Source organism: Drosophila willistoni, assembly GCF_018902025.1.
Source record: "Drosophila willistoni isolate 14030-0811.24 chromosome 2L unlocalized genomic scaffold, UCI_dwil_1.1 Seg168, whole genome shotgun sequence".
Taxonomy (NCBI): Eukaryota; Metazoa; Arthropoda; class Insecta; order Diptera; family Drosophilidae; genus Drosophila; species Drosophila willistoni.
This window is the reverse complement of record NW_025814047.1, coordinates 2,307,151-2,322,515: the sequence shown is the minus strand read 5'-3', so window position 1 is coordinate 2,322,515 and position 15,365 is coordinate 2,307,151. Positions and strand designations below refer to the sequence as shown.

Here is a 15,365-nt window from a genome sequence, read left to right as displayed (position 1 = left end):
AAGCTTGTTTTAGCTATGGCAACACTTTTTACAGTAAAACACCTCCCAAATTAACTTTAAACATTTTGTAATTTCAATTTTATTTCAAATGATTTTTATTGAGGAAAGTTTGTAAAGCATAAATTTATTGAATCATCTGAAGGTGTTACCGTTCAAAACTGTAAAGAAAGAGAAATCAGATATTAGTACACTTATAAAATGTTTCGTCAATTAGAAATAGTTTTATTGTATATTTCAGTATTTTTACATGTTTTTGTAAAAAGAGTCAAGGTTCTTCAGCAATTTGTTTTATGAAGACCGTCATGATTTTATCATCAGATTAAAAATTTGTAATAGAATAAACTGGCTTTAAATATTTAAATGTTTACATACCTTTTTGTTACTGGTGTCGAGTCCTTGACCTATTAATGGAGAAGAGCTGCTAAAAAGAGATACAGAAATAATTTTAAAGAGCATAAAGTTACATTTTTGTTTTATTCAAAATTGAATAAATTGCTACAAATATTGTATGATTTTTTGTTTGTTGTTTTTTTCCATGTAGTCATTTAAAACTTCTTGAAGCTCTTCTTGGCACCCACGCCCTTGCTGACTTTCAAGACATTGAAACGTACAGTCTTGGACAGAGGACGGCACTCGCCAATGGTGACAATATCGCCGTGCTCGACATCTCTGTTGGAAAAAAGGAAAACATAATATGTTGGTTATTAAATGCTTATATATTTTTTTGATCCAAAAGTTTGTTAATAAGCGAATTTATCAGTATTTTTACGTTTCGTAAAAACAGAGTCAAGTTTCTTCAGCAATTTGTTTTATGAAGACCGTCATGATTCTATCATCATAGAAATGGGAGCAGAAGTTAAATCTGCACCTTCTTTTCCTTTGACTTACCTGAAAGCGGGCGAACAATGGACACTCATGTTGCGATGACGTTTCTCAAAACGACTGTATTTCCGTACAAAATGCAAATAGTCCCGACGAATGACAATAGTACGCTGCATTTTAGTCTTACGAACTATACCAGTTAGGATGCGACCACGGATACGGACATCGCCAGTCCAAGGGCACTTCTTGTCAATGTAGGTGCCATCGATGGCCTAAATCAAAGAATAGAAACAAAATATTAATTATTAAGAACATATTTGCACAAAAATTATGGGAATGGATCACCTCACGCGGGGTCTTGAAACCCAGACCAACATCACGGTAACGGCGCAACAACTTCTTTTTGGTGACGCCGGGTTTCACCTTACGGTTTAGGTTAACACCGTATTGCTTTTGGAAAGCGCGCTCGTTCTGTTGTGGGGGTAACGGGGGCAAGCAGGATTGCAGGCATATGGGTAAACACAGGTTGGTGCGTGCATTGGATGAAACAGAGCAAAGGGAGGGGAAACGCAACATTAGTCATTATTTGCCTGGGAACCTTACCTCGGCCGGAGCCTTAAAGCCCAGACCAATTTGGCGATAGAAACGTGGACGCTTCTTGGCGTTCACACTCTTCCGACGCACGGTTGGCACCGCATGCTGTTTGCGGAAAGCGCGCTCGGTTTGCTACAATATAAAAAGTTGTTTCAGTTCTTGAGACACCATGCTGGAAAGTAGGGTTAGGTTGAAGCGGGCTCCATCGATGATGCATTAGGATTACTCCTCATCAATCCAATCCGGCATATCTTCCAACACAAGTCACTTGTTGACTCTTTGTCCAGCTCAATCCACTGATGTTTACACTTTATCGCACTCAATTTATTTAATTTTGACCACATTTTTACGCCTTACCTGATCAGCCATGTTGGAGCAAGAGGAAAGAAAGAGCACGCGTTAGAGATGGCAAAGTAGCCGATATCATTGAGACTATCAAGTATCGGTTGTGTACCAATCGATGTATAATTATCGAACTATCTAGCTCCGATTTGCGATAATTATCGACTCACTAAAGTGCTAAGGCCGGAGTCGAACCTAAGAGCACCAACGTCAAACCGATGAGTCAAACAAATTTGACAACGTCGAACTTCAGAGGGTGGGGTATTCGCTAAGATGTTTGAATTTTGGAAGCATTTCAGGTCTTTTAATTTATATCATCATTATTATTTATACCATTATTATTATTTATCATTGTTATTATTTAGTATACGATACAAATGTAAAACTACAAAAAAAAATACATAGAAAAAAAAATTGCTTTTATGCTACACTTGTCGGCATAATAATTTCGACAAAATAAATTATATGTACATCTGTACTTATAACTAACGTCAACTAATTGTCGTTTTTTTATTGGTGGTTGGGAATAAGGTGAATAATGTGAAATTGATTTTAAAGGTTTCACACCGGACAGCTGTAGAGTATTACAATATAATCCAATTAAGACAAACAGATTAACTAAAAAAGATTATCATCAACAATCCAAGAAGTACTTGACATGAAAGATTAGGTTCGTATATCATCAGCGAAGTAAATCAAGCCCTCTCCGTCCGTATGAGCAATTAGATCTAGACTACAAAAGCTAGAGCCACAAAATTTTAATAAAATGTATATATTTGGATCCTATACTAGCCCAAGCCATCATGTTTGGTACACAATTAATATATTAATATTAATATTGATATTATATTAATGTTAATATTCGTTAGGAATTTCAGCTTATCAACTTTTATTAAAATTCGGTAAATATTAATTCCAAATTAAAATCGTTTGAGTTTAAATTTCTTACATTGAACCTTTGGAAAAATTATGCCTAACAAATTAGAAATACATCCAATAAATAAATATTTAAAAATGTGGTAGCTTTTTCCCCTTTTTTTGTATGTTTTATTGTGTTTGCAGCAGTTATTCCAACTACTATAGTGTCTGTCCAAAATAAAATAAAATTCCCTTTTATGCCAACAAACAGATTCCCTCCATAACTTTAAGCTTGGTAATATAAAAGAAGTGAAATGCCTTAGCGCTAATTCTGCACATGCTTGGCTAGGAAATATGTCGGATTAAAAATAATGACAAACATATGCCCTTGAAATGTCTAGCACCTCCCCCCACTTTTCCTGCGATCCAAGGCTGTTTGTTATATATAAATCCGTTTACGGCTGAAGCTGCCGTTGCTGCATTTCATTGCCATTGTTAATGCAGATGTCTGCAGCATAGAATAATGGCAAACTCTCTCTTGGTCTCTCTTTCATTGTCTCACTATCTCTTTCTATGCGGGCCCTGATGCGCTTCTGACCTTAACCTGTGAATTGCGGGCGGGGCTGGCATTGCAATCCGAAGGTTTCTCTCTCTTCTGTGACGCGCGTGAAATCCTTTTTGGCTTGACTCAAGGTTTTCACATGCAACATTTTTCACAGGTAAACCGTAAACATTCTCAAATTCGTTACTTTCCTTCCTTTTTTTCTGTGTTTCCTTCAAATTGTTTGTACTTCTTAACATTATCGATTAAATAATCCAAGTTTTTGTTGATTTTATGTACGAGTTTTATTGTTATTTGGCTTTTAAATGGAAAAAGTTAACCAATCTTATGAAAATTAATATGTATATACCTACTTTAAAGTCAAAAGCAGAAAAGTTTTATTCTTTAACTTTGTCCACATCTTCATTGCCTTCTTCGGGTTTGCCCTCAAATTAAGAACAAAAGAGAAAATACGCTTAACGATACATTAGGTAAACAGTGTTATCAACTTGAGCAACAGCGGGGGAGGTGGCAACAACAACAACAATAACAACAACAACAACAACAACAACTGTGTATACATGAAAAACTTAAAAGTTGAGAGTCAAAGACATTAACCTGTAAATCGAGTTGAATGGCGGCCCAAAGGAACTAGTTCCCTTTCAGCTTTGAATCCTTTTATTAAATTCCAAGACTTTAATACATTTATGTTTAGAAATATTTATGAAAAGAATTCTAATATAACTAAGAGATTCATTCGTTTTCAATTATTTTCGAAATACAAATTCAATTTTATTTTAGATTTCCATTCCTTTAGTTATTAATTCCTTTTCAAGCTAATCCTGAATTGTGCTAAATTTTAAACTATAATATTTGTTGGTGGTTCATTTTGAAGCTTCTGGTTCAACTCTGGGTAAATAGCTATCTTTGTTTTCTGTTCTCGAGCGTGCATTTGAAAAGTGACCGAGATAATTTTTGCGGCTCCATCTCTTCTTACCTCTCCTTTACTCCCGCCCCGACACTGTCATCCCATACAACTTTGATGAGCTGGATGAGAGGGATGTTGGAGCTCGGCTGGCATTCAACTGGCAGCTGGGGTCCCTTGCCTTGGTCGTGGTCTGTGTTTTGGTTGCCCAAGGGTTTGGGTTCCGAGGTAGGTTTGCTTTTTCGTTTTTTGGGTTGTTTAAAGTAAGTAAATTTATGCGTTGTGCGTGTATGTGATGCGGGGGTCGCAGGCGGTGAAGAAGGCGTGGAAGAAGGTTGCGGTGCTGGAGGTGTGGGTAAGAGACCCATCATAAAAACAAATGCAAAGAAATTATTACGATGCTGAGGGGTTGCCATGGCTACCGGTATACCGTTACCGTTACCATTACATACCTGCTCCAAAAAAAGGGTTGAAAGCTCCGTAATTATGTTAATTTTTCGTATACGTAACATTCTCCAAATATTTACGAAAAAAACCCAAATATCAACCCTTTCATGAAGAAAGAATGAATAAAATTTGTTGGCTAATTGTAGGCAAGAACTTGACAGATTTTCAACCTAGGCTAGAGGAGAGATTCTATGGTGGTGGGCGAACATGTGCACAGAATTTTCAATTAGGAATGGTAATAAGATTGCAGAGTTTTGGCTAATTAAAGAACAACTGCATGCCAATTTATATACTTTTGAATTCAAACGAAGCTGAAAACTATTTGCAAAATAATCTTATACGTTATACTTGACAATAAAGAAAAACTCTGCTCTCCTACTGACTCTTCTTCCACCAAATAATGTATATCAATTATCTAACTTTTTCTTTAGTTTTACTGGGCGTTGAAAAAGATGGCAGAACCTGCCCAAAAGCACCGACAATGTAGGCAGGGAGCAAATACAAAAACTGATGGCAAATACACTGAAAAAAGGTGGAGCATGATTCTAGAAGCTAACCAGCTAATTGTCGGTGGTTTCTGTAAATGTCAATGTATAAATGACCGCATTCCCAAATTTTGACAACGAAATCCATGTACTTATATAAAGATCGTCAAAATCGTTGGAATTCTGAGTATTTTGAGAACGTCGATAAATCACTACTTCAAATAGAATTTCCACTAGACGTCAGCGAATACCGACTTCACGGCTCAAACCCTAAAAAAATTCAATTAAAGTATCTAAATGTGTCTTTACATTTATTGATTTTCAAGAATAAAACACAATTCAATTATTTTATGATTTTAAAATTTAAATCACGCTCAAAAAGCTACCTAGAAAAGCAATTTTATTACATTCATTAAATGCAGAAAAACAAAAATTGTTGTAGATTCAAACTTTTCAAGAAATTCAACGGATTTCTGGAGCTGTTCATTTGTTGAATTAACTTTATAGAAAGGGATTCCCTATCGTCCTAAAAAAATTAGGTTGTTTGTAAAACGAATACCAGATTACCCTGAAGTCGATTCTATAAGGTGGCGCAAAAGAAGTCATCCTATGTTGTTTGGCTCTCATTTTTTTCTAAATAAAAAAAACTTATAAAAAAAAAATTAAAGCCAAACAACTTCTTTTGGCCCGGATGACTTATTTTGCGCCACCTTGTATACAAGAATAGTTTAATAAGTTCTAGTTTTTGCGGCAAAGAAGAATTTATTTTATTTTTATTTTTAAAAATTTTGTTTATTATTTTATTTATTTTTTTTATTTTTTATAAGATTCTTTATGGAAGTGACATATGAATGTATAAGCATGGAAAATATAAGCTAGTTTTCTCATGAGTTCATTTCATTTCATAATATGCTTTATTTCCTTATTATTAAATTTAGCTTAAAGCTAGCTATTAACAGTACAGAGCTTAGACTATTGTCTATGCAACTGAGATATTTCGTATTTTTGTTTTTTATTTTATTTTTTATTTTGTAAAATTTTGATTTTGAATGGTAAAGGAAATTGGATGAGAAACCTTTATAGGGATTCTCATGAGTTAAAACACTTTTAAAACGTTTTGTTTTTCTTTTCCTGTAAATTTGTCTCTTAGGCCTTTGCGTTGGACAATCTCCTACTATAATCCAGATGTCTGCTACTTTGTGGCGATTCCATCGGAATTTGTATTTATATATTTATTATTTTATTTCACTTACAATTCTGAAAATCTAAAGACAACATTATTTTATTGCAATATTCGTAAAGGAAATATAAAAGTGCAAATCTTTCCGCTAGATTTTTTGCTAGTTTTTTGTTTCCCTCTGCCGTTTAAGTAAGACATTAGATTTGGTAGATTAAAGACAATCTACATAATTAGTCCATTTTGATATTCTGAGAAACCTAAGATTTTTCTAAAAAGGCGTGTCCTTGATGTGAAAACTTTAATGGCATGTACCCCACATACATTTGAATTGTAGAGATGGGTTTTTCTCAGTGTAGTATTGCGTGGTAGAGATTGGCACATATAGGCGCCCATCTAGGGTATTTGAGGTACATATTGGGCCAAGCCATAAATAGAAAGTTCATTGGAACTCCAATTGAGACTACTCCATTGGGTAATTGCCGAAGGCTTTGTTGGTTTTCCTCATGTTTTCATCTAGATGTAGTTTTCGAGGTCATCTGGTGGGCGTTTTTGGCCATTGTTTCGTTACTCTCGCCTCTTACTGGGTAGTTGCCTAATGGCAGCTTCACGTGATGCATGGATTTATTTGGCAACAGACGCAAAACCGTTAAAAGGAATTCACATTAATTTCTTAAACTGGCAAGCCTGTGACGGGACAGGTCGAAGGACCTGTAAGAGGAGAGCAAAGAATGCTTTACGTAAACAAAGGGAAGAGAAAATCGATTTGATAGGAATACGAGTACATATGTATGTGTGTACATCCATACATATAGAGTGAATGTATTTATTTATTTATTTATTAACGTTCTTGTATCTAAAGAGTGAGTTAATTAGTTTGATTTTTTCCTTTTATTTGTGGTCTATTGTAGGAAATTCAAAAGTTTTTCCGTTATCCCTTTTTCCCTTCCTATATTTTTCATTTGTTTCACTCGATTGTCCTGTCAACTGTGGGCCAACTGTGCATTCCATGGCCATGTTTATGGGTTTTTCGTTTCAGTAGAAAAGGCAAACGAAGAAAAAAAGATGCGAAACCATTGTGAGCATCGACAAAGATTTACGATTCGCATTTATGAGCAAACTTTGGCCCGGGAAACCGGGCAACTGGATGAGTAATGCATGTGTTTTGTAATTGCCAGCCATACATCAATTGTATAGCAGCCAATTTGGCAATCGATATAAAAGCGCGTGCTATGGCCCATTAACACATAATCATCACCCCGGCGCCCAGGACACAGTGTGGCCATCTTCTGGGCGAGATGGCAGTGAAAATCAACCAGCATTTGGTTTTGCTTTGGTGTCCTTGTCCTCATGTCTTCCACCTTCATTAAATTACATGGCAAAAAGCATTCAGCCATATCCAGTGGTCAGTGTGTGGGATTGTGTTTATGTGTGAGGCTGTAAGTGTGTGTCTATGTCCTTCACATCAAGGATTTGCCAGCATTGGCATCCCGTGTAATCGCAAATAATCATCCACTTAATGTCATGAAACTTTATGCCCGAAGAGATGGACAACCTCTTAACAGACTCTAGATTGCTCTGGATTCCATCTGCGACTCGGAGTCACCATAAAGTGGACCTACCCTGGATGTACTCATAATAATGTTTATTATTGTTGGCAATTGAGCACATGCAAACTGTTTGTTGTTATTCCGGGTTTTGCTTTCTGACCAGGCAAAAACCACGCTCCACAAACCAAACAACAACACACACACACACACACACAACAAAAAAAGGAAACGAAAGATACAAATGGTGGCCCTTGGAGTGGGTTGGGTCATCCTGTTTTGTCTCTCATCTTATTTTGGGATTCCTTTTTGTGTTATACGAATGGCTGCTTGTGACAAGTGAAATGGGTAGAAAACAGGACCTGCAAGCAACCTGCAAAGGATATTAAAGAATGAAGGGAATATTTTTGAATAGAACCCGCAAAAAGGACTCGAATGAAGTAGAAGTTAATTAGCTTTCGATATGATATGGTTTGGTTTTCAAATATTATCTTTAAATTGGGAATTTACTGAAATCTTATTCTTTCAAGCGATCAAATTTTTCTCGGTTTTCTTATTAGACTGTAAGAAAGAGCGAGATAGCCTCTGTATACTTGAATGGCCCCTTGGGCAGAGTCTTGGCATCAGTTTTGTGAATTATATATTTCATTTAGACTTACTGTCAGTTTTAGAAAGAAGCTTTTATATAAAAATCAATTTGAAATTGAGCAAAGCGAATAAAATGAAGAAATTTATTTGGAAACGGAAGCGTGAGCAGATTCCACTTCAAAAAATGCATTCGGAATCAAATGAAAATCCTAATTTTTTACTTTTATTAGCTGTTTCTAGTTTTCTGTTTTCTTTCTGTAGTTTGTCCTTACCCAGTATATGTATCAGCAGATATCCTAGGGCAGTGCAGGATTATATTATTATAAATGAAATTTTTTTTCTTAAATAGATCACAAAAGTATTGAACGTTTAAACTTCGTTTTTTTTTGTTCGAAAACATAATTAAAACAAAAAACATATTTTAAAATTTCGGTTTTGACTAGAATAGAGTTAAATACCAAATCTAGGTATTAAAATTTTGATTATTAACTATAGGACAAAACTATTAAACCAATCACACATTAAGTCTGTTCCATTTCTACGTCTTTCCCTTTAAAAAATTGACTTTTCTAAATTAATATTCAGATAATAATCTTTAGAGATTAAAATAAATTTTAAAATTAAAACGTTCCACTTTATTCATGCTTCATTTGCCCTTAGCAAAACGTATTTTAAGGACTTTTAGAATAAATTTTCTTAGTTAACTATGAAATTGCTTTTAGCATGTTGTCAAATTGAAAGCATTTAAACAAAAATTAGCTCAATTTACATACATTTTAGTATATTTGCTTGAATTTATTTAGTTTTCTGTTTAAGCTTTCAGCCTTCATGAGGGCAATTTAAGTTGTGGACAAAAGTCATAAAGCACAGAGCAAAGTAAAGGAAGTGCAGCCATTTCTAGCGCATCCTGGTTGTGTGGGCCCTTCACCGGTGGCAATTCCCCCACAAACCATTGCGCCTTTCCCACTGACAGACCTTTACCAATTCCAGGCACCGACACAACAACAAAAACACCAACAACAACAACGTCGAGAGACGAACACCGCATCCGCCAGAGAGCCAGAAATTGTAAATTTTCGCTGGGGCACAAACAAAAGCTGGCCAGGATGTGGACTGGTTGCCTGGCTGCGGGCAATAGTCAGCAGGAGCGGACTCTGGCCCAATGTATTACCAAGTTTTACTTACTCTTACTACTATCTGTGGCTTCGTCTTAATGCCTTTAACTGGTTCTTGGTCAATAGAATTTACTTGCAAAAGCCAAATACCAAAACGAAAAACAAAAAAGCAAGAACCAAACCAAACCAAATGACCAACAAATCAAATAGCGGAAAACTTTTATATCTGTAAAAGTTTTCTTGATGCTTCCGGCCACATCTTGGGCCACATAAATAAGGCCAACAAATTGCATGCTTGGCTGGACTCAACGACAAGCAGCAAAAAGGAAGACCATAGGGATTGGAGGAGAGAGAGAGAGAGAGAGGGAGGAGGGCAGAGGAGCAGGCAGAGCTACTAAAATTGATGACCTTCTGGTGGTCATGATGGTGGGGAATGAGTTTGTGGCTCTTGTTGTTGCTTAGGCATTAATTATTTCAATGACGCCTCATTGACTTGGCTCTTTTCTTCCAGCACAAAAATTATTCCAATCTATTGCGTTCAAGGAATTTTGATTTTTGACCATAATGAGAGATGGGGAACCAGATGAGAGTGGCGGCGGGGGTGGCAGGATAGGCAGGACGTGTTCCTATGTATGTATATCAAAGCAAAGTCTGTGCAATCGACCGGAAATGGCCATTTCAGAGGCTGGCGCGTTAATGAAACCGCAGAATACCTTTTATAGTTATCCTATTTCTCTCTTTACGAATGCTCAAATTCGTTTTAATTAAATGCATTTTACGGTCGGTGGTTTAGATTTGCAATTGAAATTGAAATTGCTATTGGTTTAATTGACCACTTGAGCGCCACAAGATACGAGAAGTGCCCACACACAGATCATTCGATGAGTGTGGCAATTGAGGTCGTTTTTGCCATTTTGTTTGATAAACGCCTCAATTCAGCAGAAGCCCACAATTTGTGTATTAAATTAAAACGAGTTTCTCTTGAAGGTTTTTTAGTTAAGTGTAGTATAGATACTTTAATTGGCCATAGATAATAAATGGTTAGCAAATAGTTTTGTTTTTTTTTGTTATTAAAAATTTGTATATTTGGTTTAAACTAGTTTTCTGATACCTTCAGTGGCAACTTAACCTAACTTTACATTAAAGGGAAAACAACAAAAGATCACAGGTGATATTTACATACGATGAATAACGTTACATTCAAAATTTATAATTTTAAATTTTTACAAAATTTACAAGACGGCGGATTTGATTAAGGGTGGTTTCTACCTTGTGTTATAAAAAATTTCGATTTTTTTTTTATTGCCTTTTTGGATAGGTAAATGTTTCAAGAATACTGTGTAAAAATTTCAAGTGGAAATCTGTAAAATTACGAAAGTTGTCGGCCGTTAAGTTGAGTGGTGTCAAGCGCTCTGTGCCGGAGCGCAAATTTTCAAATCATGGAAGTCCTACAGGGCGCAAAAATTAACCAATCGCTATGAAATTTTTTACACATGTTCTTTAGAATATTGTTCAGCGCTGGTAGTAGAATTGGCCAAAAATTTTGGAAATTGTTAATTTAAAAAATTAATTAGTAACGAAAAATAGGCAAAAAAACTTTTATAACTTTTTCATTTTTGATCCTTTTTTCCCAATTCTACTACCAGCGCTGCGGAAAAATGTCTAGATTAAGAAAAAATTTTATTTTCGGGTTCAGACTTAATTTGCGAACGGTAGGACTTCCATAAGGACGAAATGGTGATGCCTTTGGAAAATTCCCCCCACCTCCCCCTTTTCACGGATCGCCGAAAAACAATTTAATACATAGAATAAAGTTTTCTCAACAACTGTGGAAAATTTCATTCCTTGATCTATTATACTTATCTCAAAAAAAAATTCTTACTTAAAAGCGCCTTTTCGGCCCAACAAGGTAAAAACCCCCCTTAATCGTGGGACCTATTACGGAGATCCGTTGGGTGGTATCTCTTCAGTCGTCTCTTTCTTGGTCTGGCAGTGAGTCGTCTGGCTTGACTATTTGGGTGACCATCGAGGCGATGCAGATAGATATTGCTTCATAGCATCACCCATCTTAGGAACGCCCAGGACTCTTTCAATATCCTTGTTTCGTATATACCAAAGTACGTTGGATATACGCCTTAGAATCATTGATTGCATCACACTTATCTTCTTTAAATTTGTTGTAGCTGCAATTCCGTAAATTTGTACTCCGTATTTCCATATGGGGCTTAGTATTCTGGGATATAGTTCTACTCTTTAACATTTTCAAAATTGTTTTTTTTTTTTTTAATAATTTGCAAGAGATTTCAATTTTAAGATCATTAATTTTACTTTTTATATTTAGACTATCATTATATATAGTCATGAGCCATGAATTTCAATTTGAAATAGTTTAAATTAAAAAAATATACCTACTTATTATATATAGTAAGTATTAACTAATAACCCAAATACCTCCAATTCGTATACTGAAGTTTCCAAACTCTTTAAGGTCAAATTATATTATTTTTATTAAGCTTTACTTGTGAATTGTATGATCATTTTGATTCTATAAAATATAGAAATATAGAAAAAGACTTTATTTATGAAAAATACGAAAATTAATTTGGAATTAAAGACGATAGAGAATATTCTTCTCCAAATTTTTGAAACAGACAAAATTGTATCCATTCTCAACACTTCTAAATATTTCAAAAGCGACTGAAAATTGTTGTAAAAATTCATTCAATTACCTTTCACTACAAAAACAATTTGTTTAATACAAAAATTTGCATACAACAGAAAAAATTCAATTAAATCTAGACTAGACAGTTAAAATGCAAAAAAAAAGAACAGACAAATTGAAAATTTGCAATAAATTTGATTAAATTGGCCAAATTGGAGGCTAAAAGTTGTGAGCGATTTGATGAAAAATTCATAAAAAATACGCGACAATGGGGTTTTAACTCAATTCGTTTACTCAGACAAATAAATTATTAAAAATTAATATATGCCAACAAAAGGGAAATACTTTTGGTCCCTTTTTCCGCTTTGTTGAGTTCGATCTGTCCTTCTTAGAGTCCCAAAATTTATTATGAATTTGTTTAAATTTTGTAAAGACTTTAAGGAAATTCTATAGAATGCGAGATAAGGAATGAAATAAACAAAGATTTGAAAAGAGAGAGAGACAGAGATAGAGATAACCAAGGAGTGTGCGTATAAGTGGTCTAGAGGTGGAGGAAGACTCCGAGTCGTAGTGATAAGGCACATATTTTGCTATGCACAATTACCAATGAATTCCTCCCTGGCCCGCCGTCCTTTCTTCTACTTTGCATACATTCTCCGCAGTCATTACTCAATGTCGTGGGCCAACTTAGCTGAAGCGAGGGGATCGGTTAAGGGGGAAACAGGTAAAAATAAGCTGAACATCAGGTGTAAGTAAATGAAGAAAAGCCAGAAAGCAACAGCAAAAAAAAAGAAAAAAGAAAACAAAATACCAAGAGGCAAAAAATAAAAAAACGCCAACTTGAGCAGCTCATAAAAACTCAACAAGGCGAAATGTTTAGGTTTAAGTGGGCGCTCAATGAAGGGAAATGGTAGGGTAGTAGGTAAAGGCACTACATTGAGGAGCAGCAGTAAGACTGGGGGATAGAGGATGCATGCTCTGGCATTCCTTGCCTGCATTTAGCTAATCCACGGTCGCCAAGTTTAGCACAACAAAGGCAAATGGCAAGAGGAAGCCAAGGCACAAAACTCAAGGTCCTTTTGGCCATGAGTGGATGTGAGAAGTGGAACTACTACGACGACGACGACAGCGATGATGGCTACGAAGACGATGACTACGATGACTACTTGACAGTCTTGCCATGGCATGCCTTTGTTTTTGTGACCTCCGCACCCCTTACCCCACACACCTCCATAACCCTGGCTCCTGCATATTTGGTGTCGCATCTTAAATTTGTTGCTTGAATTTGAATTTGTATTTCTGTGCCTTTGCTTTTGGCTTTGGCTTTGGCTCTAACGCTGGCTCCTTCCATATGTAAATTGATGGCTTTGTTTGTCTTGCGAAATTCGCAAATCCGTTGAAAATCCTTTTTAACTTTTAATGATGGCCCTACCCCAAAAATGTGGGCCAATATTTTCCCATGGGATTTCCGTAAAGTATCTGCTAAAAGCTTTCTTCATTTTGTTTGCCATGTTTTTGCTTTTGGTCTTTTCGTTTTTTTGGGGGTTTTCTTGTTTTTTTGTGTGTGTGTGTGTTGCCTTTTTGAAGGGCTAAAAAGGCAAACGCTAACCACATCGACATCAATGTTTCTCCATTCCCATGAGATGGCAACCAAAAGGCATCAGCAGGCGTTAGAAGGCCCAATTTTCTTTTCGTCAAATTGAGTCCGTAACATAGCTTTGATATATGTCTGTTTGTATGTACATTTACTTACATTGCCTCGTGGGAGTCGTAAAGTAGATCTACTTGCCTTTGCCTTACCAACACTCTCATTCATATTTCAAACGTTGCCCAACACTCTTCGGTGGCATCGTTTTGATTAATCATCATTGTCATGCTCTGAAAAGCAATTATTTTAATGATAAAATCTAAAATATTATACCTTCAATAGTTGTTGTCTCAACGAGGATAACAACACTTGAAATGCTTCTACACCTTTGGCAGGATGTGAATGTAGGTGTAGATGTGGGTGTGGGTGTGGGTGTGGGTGTGGGTGTTTGGGCGGCATCATCAAATTTTAATTCCCATTTGCCTGTTTGAATCGACAATTTCGTTCATATTTGATTACATGCCCAAGACAAATGCTCGCAATTAGATGCAGATAAATGAATACAAGCAAAAGGCATCGTCATCGACATTATCATCATTATCCCCATCACCATCATCATCATCATCATTTTCTGGGTTGGCATCATCAAGGACACACACAATTTCTAGCACGTGCGCAAATTATCTTAAAGGCGCAAGCGTTTGAATAAAATAACAGCTGCAAATACACAAGAAACAAATGAGGATGAAATGTAAGAACCTCCAATCCCCACAAGGGATGCCAGACTAAATTCATTAATTATATAAGCAGAAGGACACGAATCCTCCCCCCGTGTACCTTTGTTCAATAAAGTGTTTTGATTGTTGCTCTACAGTGTTGGGAAATCTTTTTTGTTTGTGTCTAATGATTAGTACGCCCTGAGCAACATATCAAACCTACAGATAGAGTAGACAGTAGATTTACTATAGAATTCTATTCAATGGCATCCTGTAAACTAATCTACGGCTGCCGCTTTTGCGGCACAGTTATTAGCGAGAAGTCCCTGAAAGTCTGTGAAACTCATTACGATGTCATCGTTAAGAATTATTGCAATCTAATTGAGGACAGGAATGATCATCCACAGCATAAGCCACACAATGCTGGGGAATTGTTTCAGAAACTATGTTGCAAACAATGCCAGGTCGAGATGGGACTCCATTGTTTGGCCAGTGCACAATTTCCGGTCCTGAAGGGACTAACAATGCTCCTGAAATGTCATCTGTATGTCTTTGATTCATACGATGTGCCCTTTGAGGTCAACTTGCAATAGAAATAAAGTAAATATTATTGCTAAACTGTATATTAATTGAAGTTTGTTAAATCGCCATTAGTCACATGGTTCCATTCGAGTCTGTTGGCGTGTCGAATCAAAATGTTGCAACAACCTGAAGCAAAATCATTTGTTTGACTTGGCAACTCTAGGAGAGAAAAAAACATTTATCAAAAAATAAATCTATTAGTTGTAAAAACGACGACGACGACAGGTGGAATGAGAAAAGCTTACAAGATGGAGCCAACGGAGACGTGCCCAGACAAGGATATGCGTCAGGTGCCAGGCACTGTGGATATGCACGTAAGACCAAAAAAGGAGAAACAAAATCATTTAACTCGCAGCAGCACATATCCTGGCAGGCT

General features: G+C 36.1%; 2 protein-coding genes across 2 annotated transcripts; one reads left to right on the top strand and one right to left on the bottom strand.

Annotated features, from left to right (window-relative positions):
• Positions 1-71: 71 nt before the first annotated feature.
• Positions 72-1,838, bottom strand: LOC6643420 (40S ribosomal protein S11). The gene is made up of 5 exons (XM_002066058.4): positions 1,774-1,838; positions 1,168-1,293; positions 889-1,094; positions 373-669; positions 72-158 (listed from the first exon to the last, which is right to left on the bottom strand). The coding sequence occupies exons 1-4, from the start codon at positions 1,783-1,785 to the stop codon at positions 546-548; spliced, it is 468 nt and encodes a 155-aa protein (XP_002066094.2). The 5' UTR covers positions 1,786-1,838; the 3' UTR covers positions 72-158; positions 373-545.
• A 12,769-nt stretch (positions 1,839-14,607) lies between these two features.
• LOC6643423 lies at positions 14,608-15,030 on the top strand. Its single transcript, XM_002066060.3, has one exon. It carries the CDS (start codon positions 14,671-14,673, stop codon positions 14,998-15,000), a length of 330 nt encoding a protein of 109 aa, XP_002066096.1. The 5' UTR covers positions 14,608-14,670; the 3' UTR covers positions 15,001-15,030.
• The last annotated feature ends 335 nt before the right edge of the window (positions 15,031-15,365 follow it).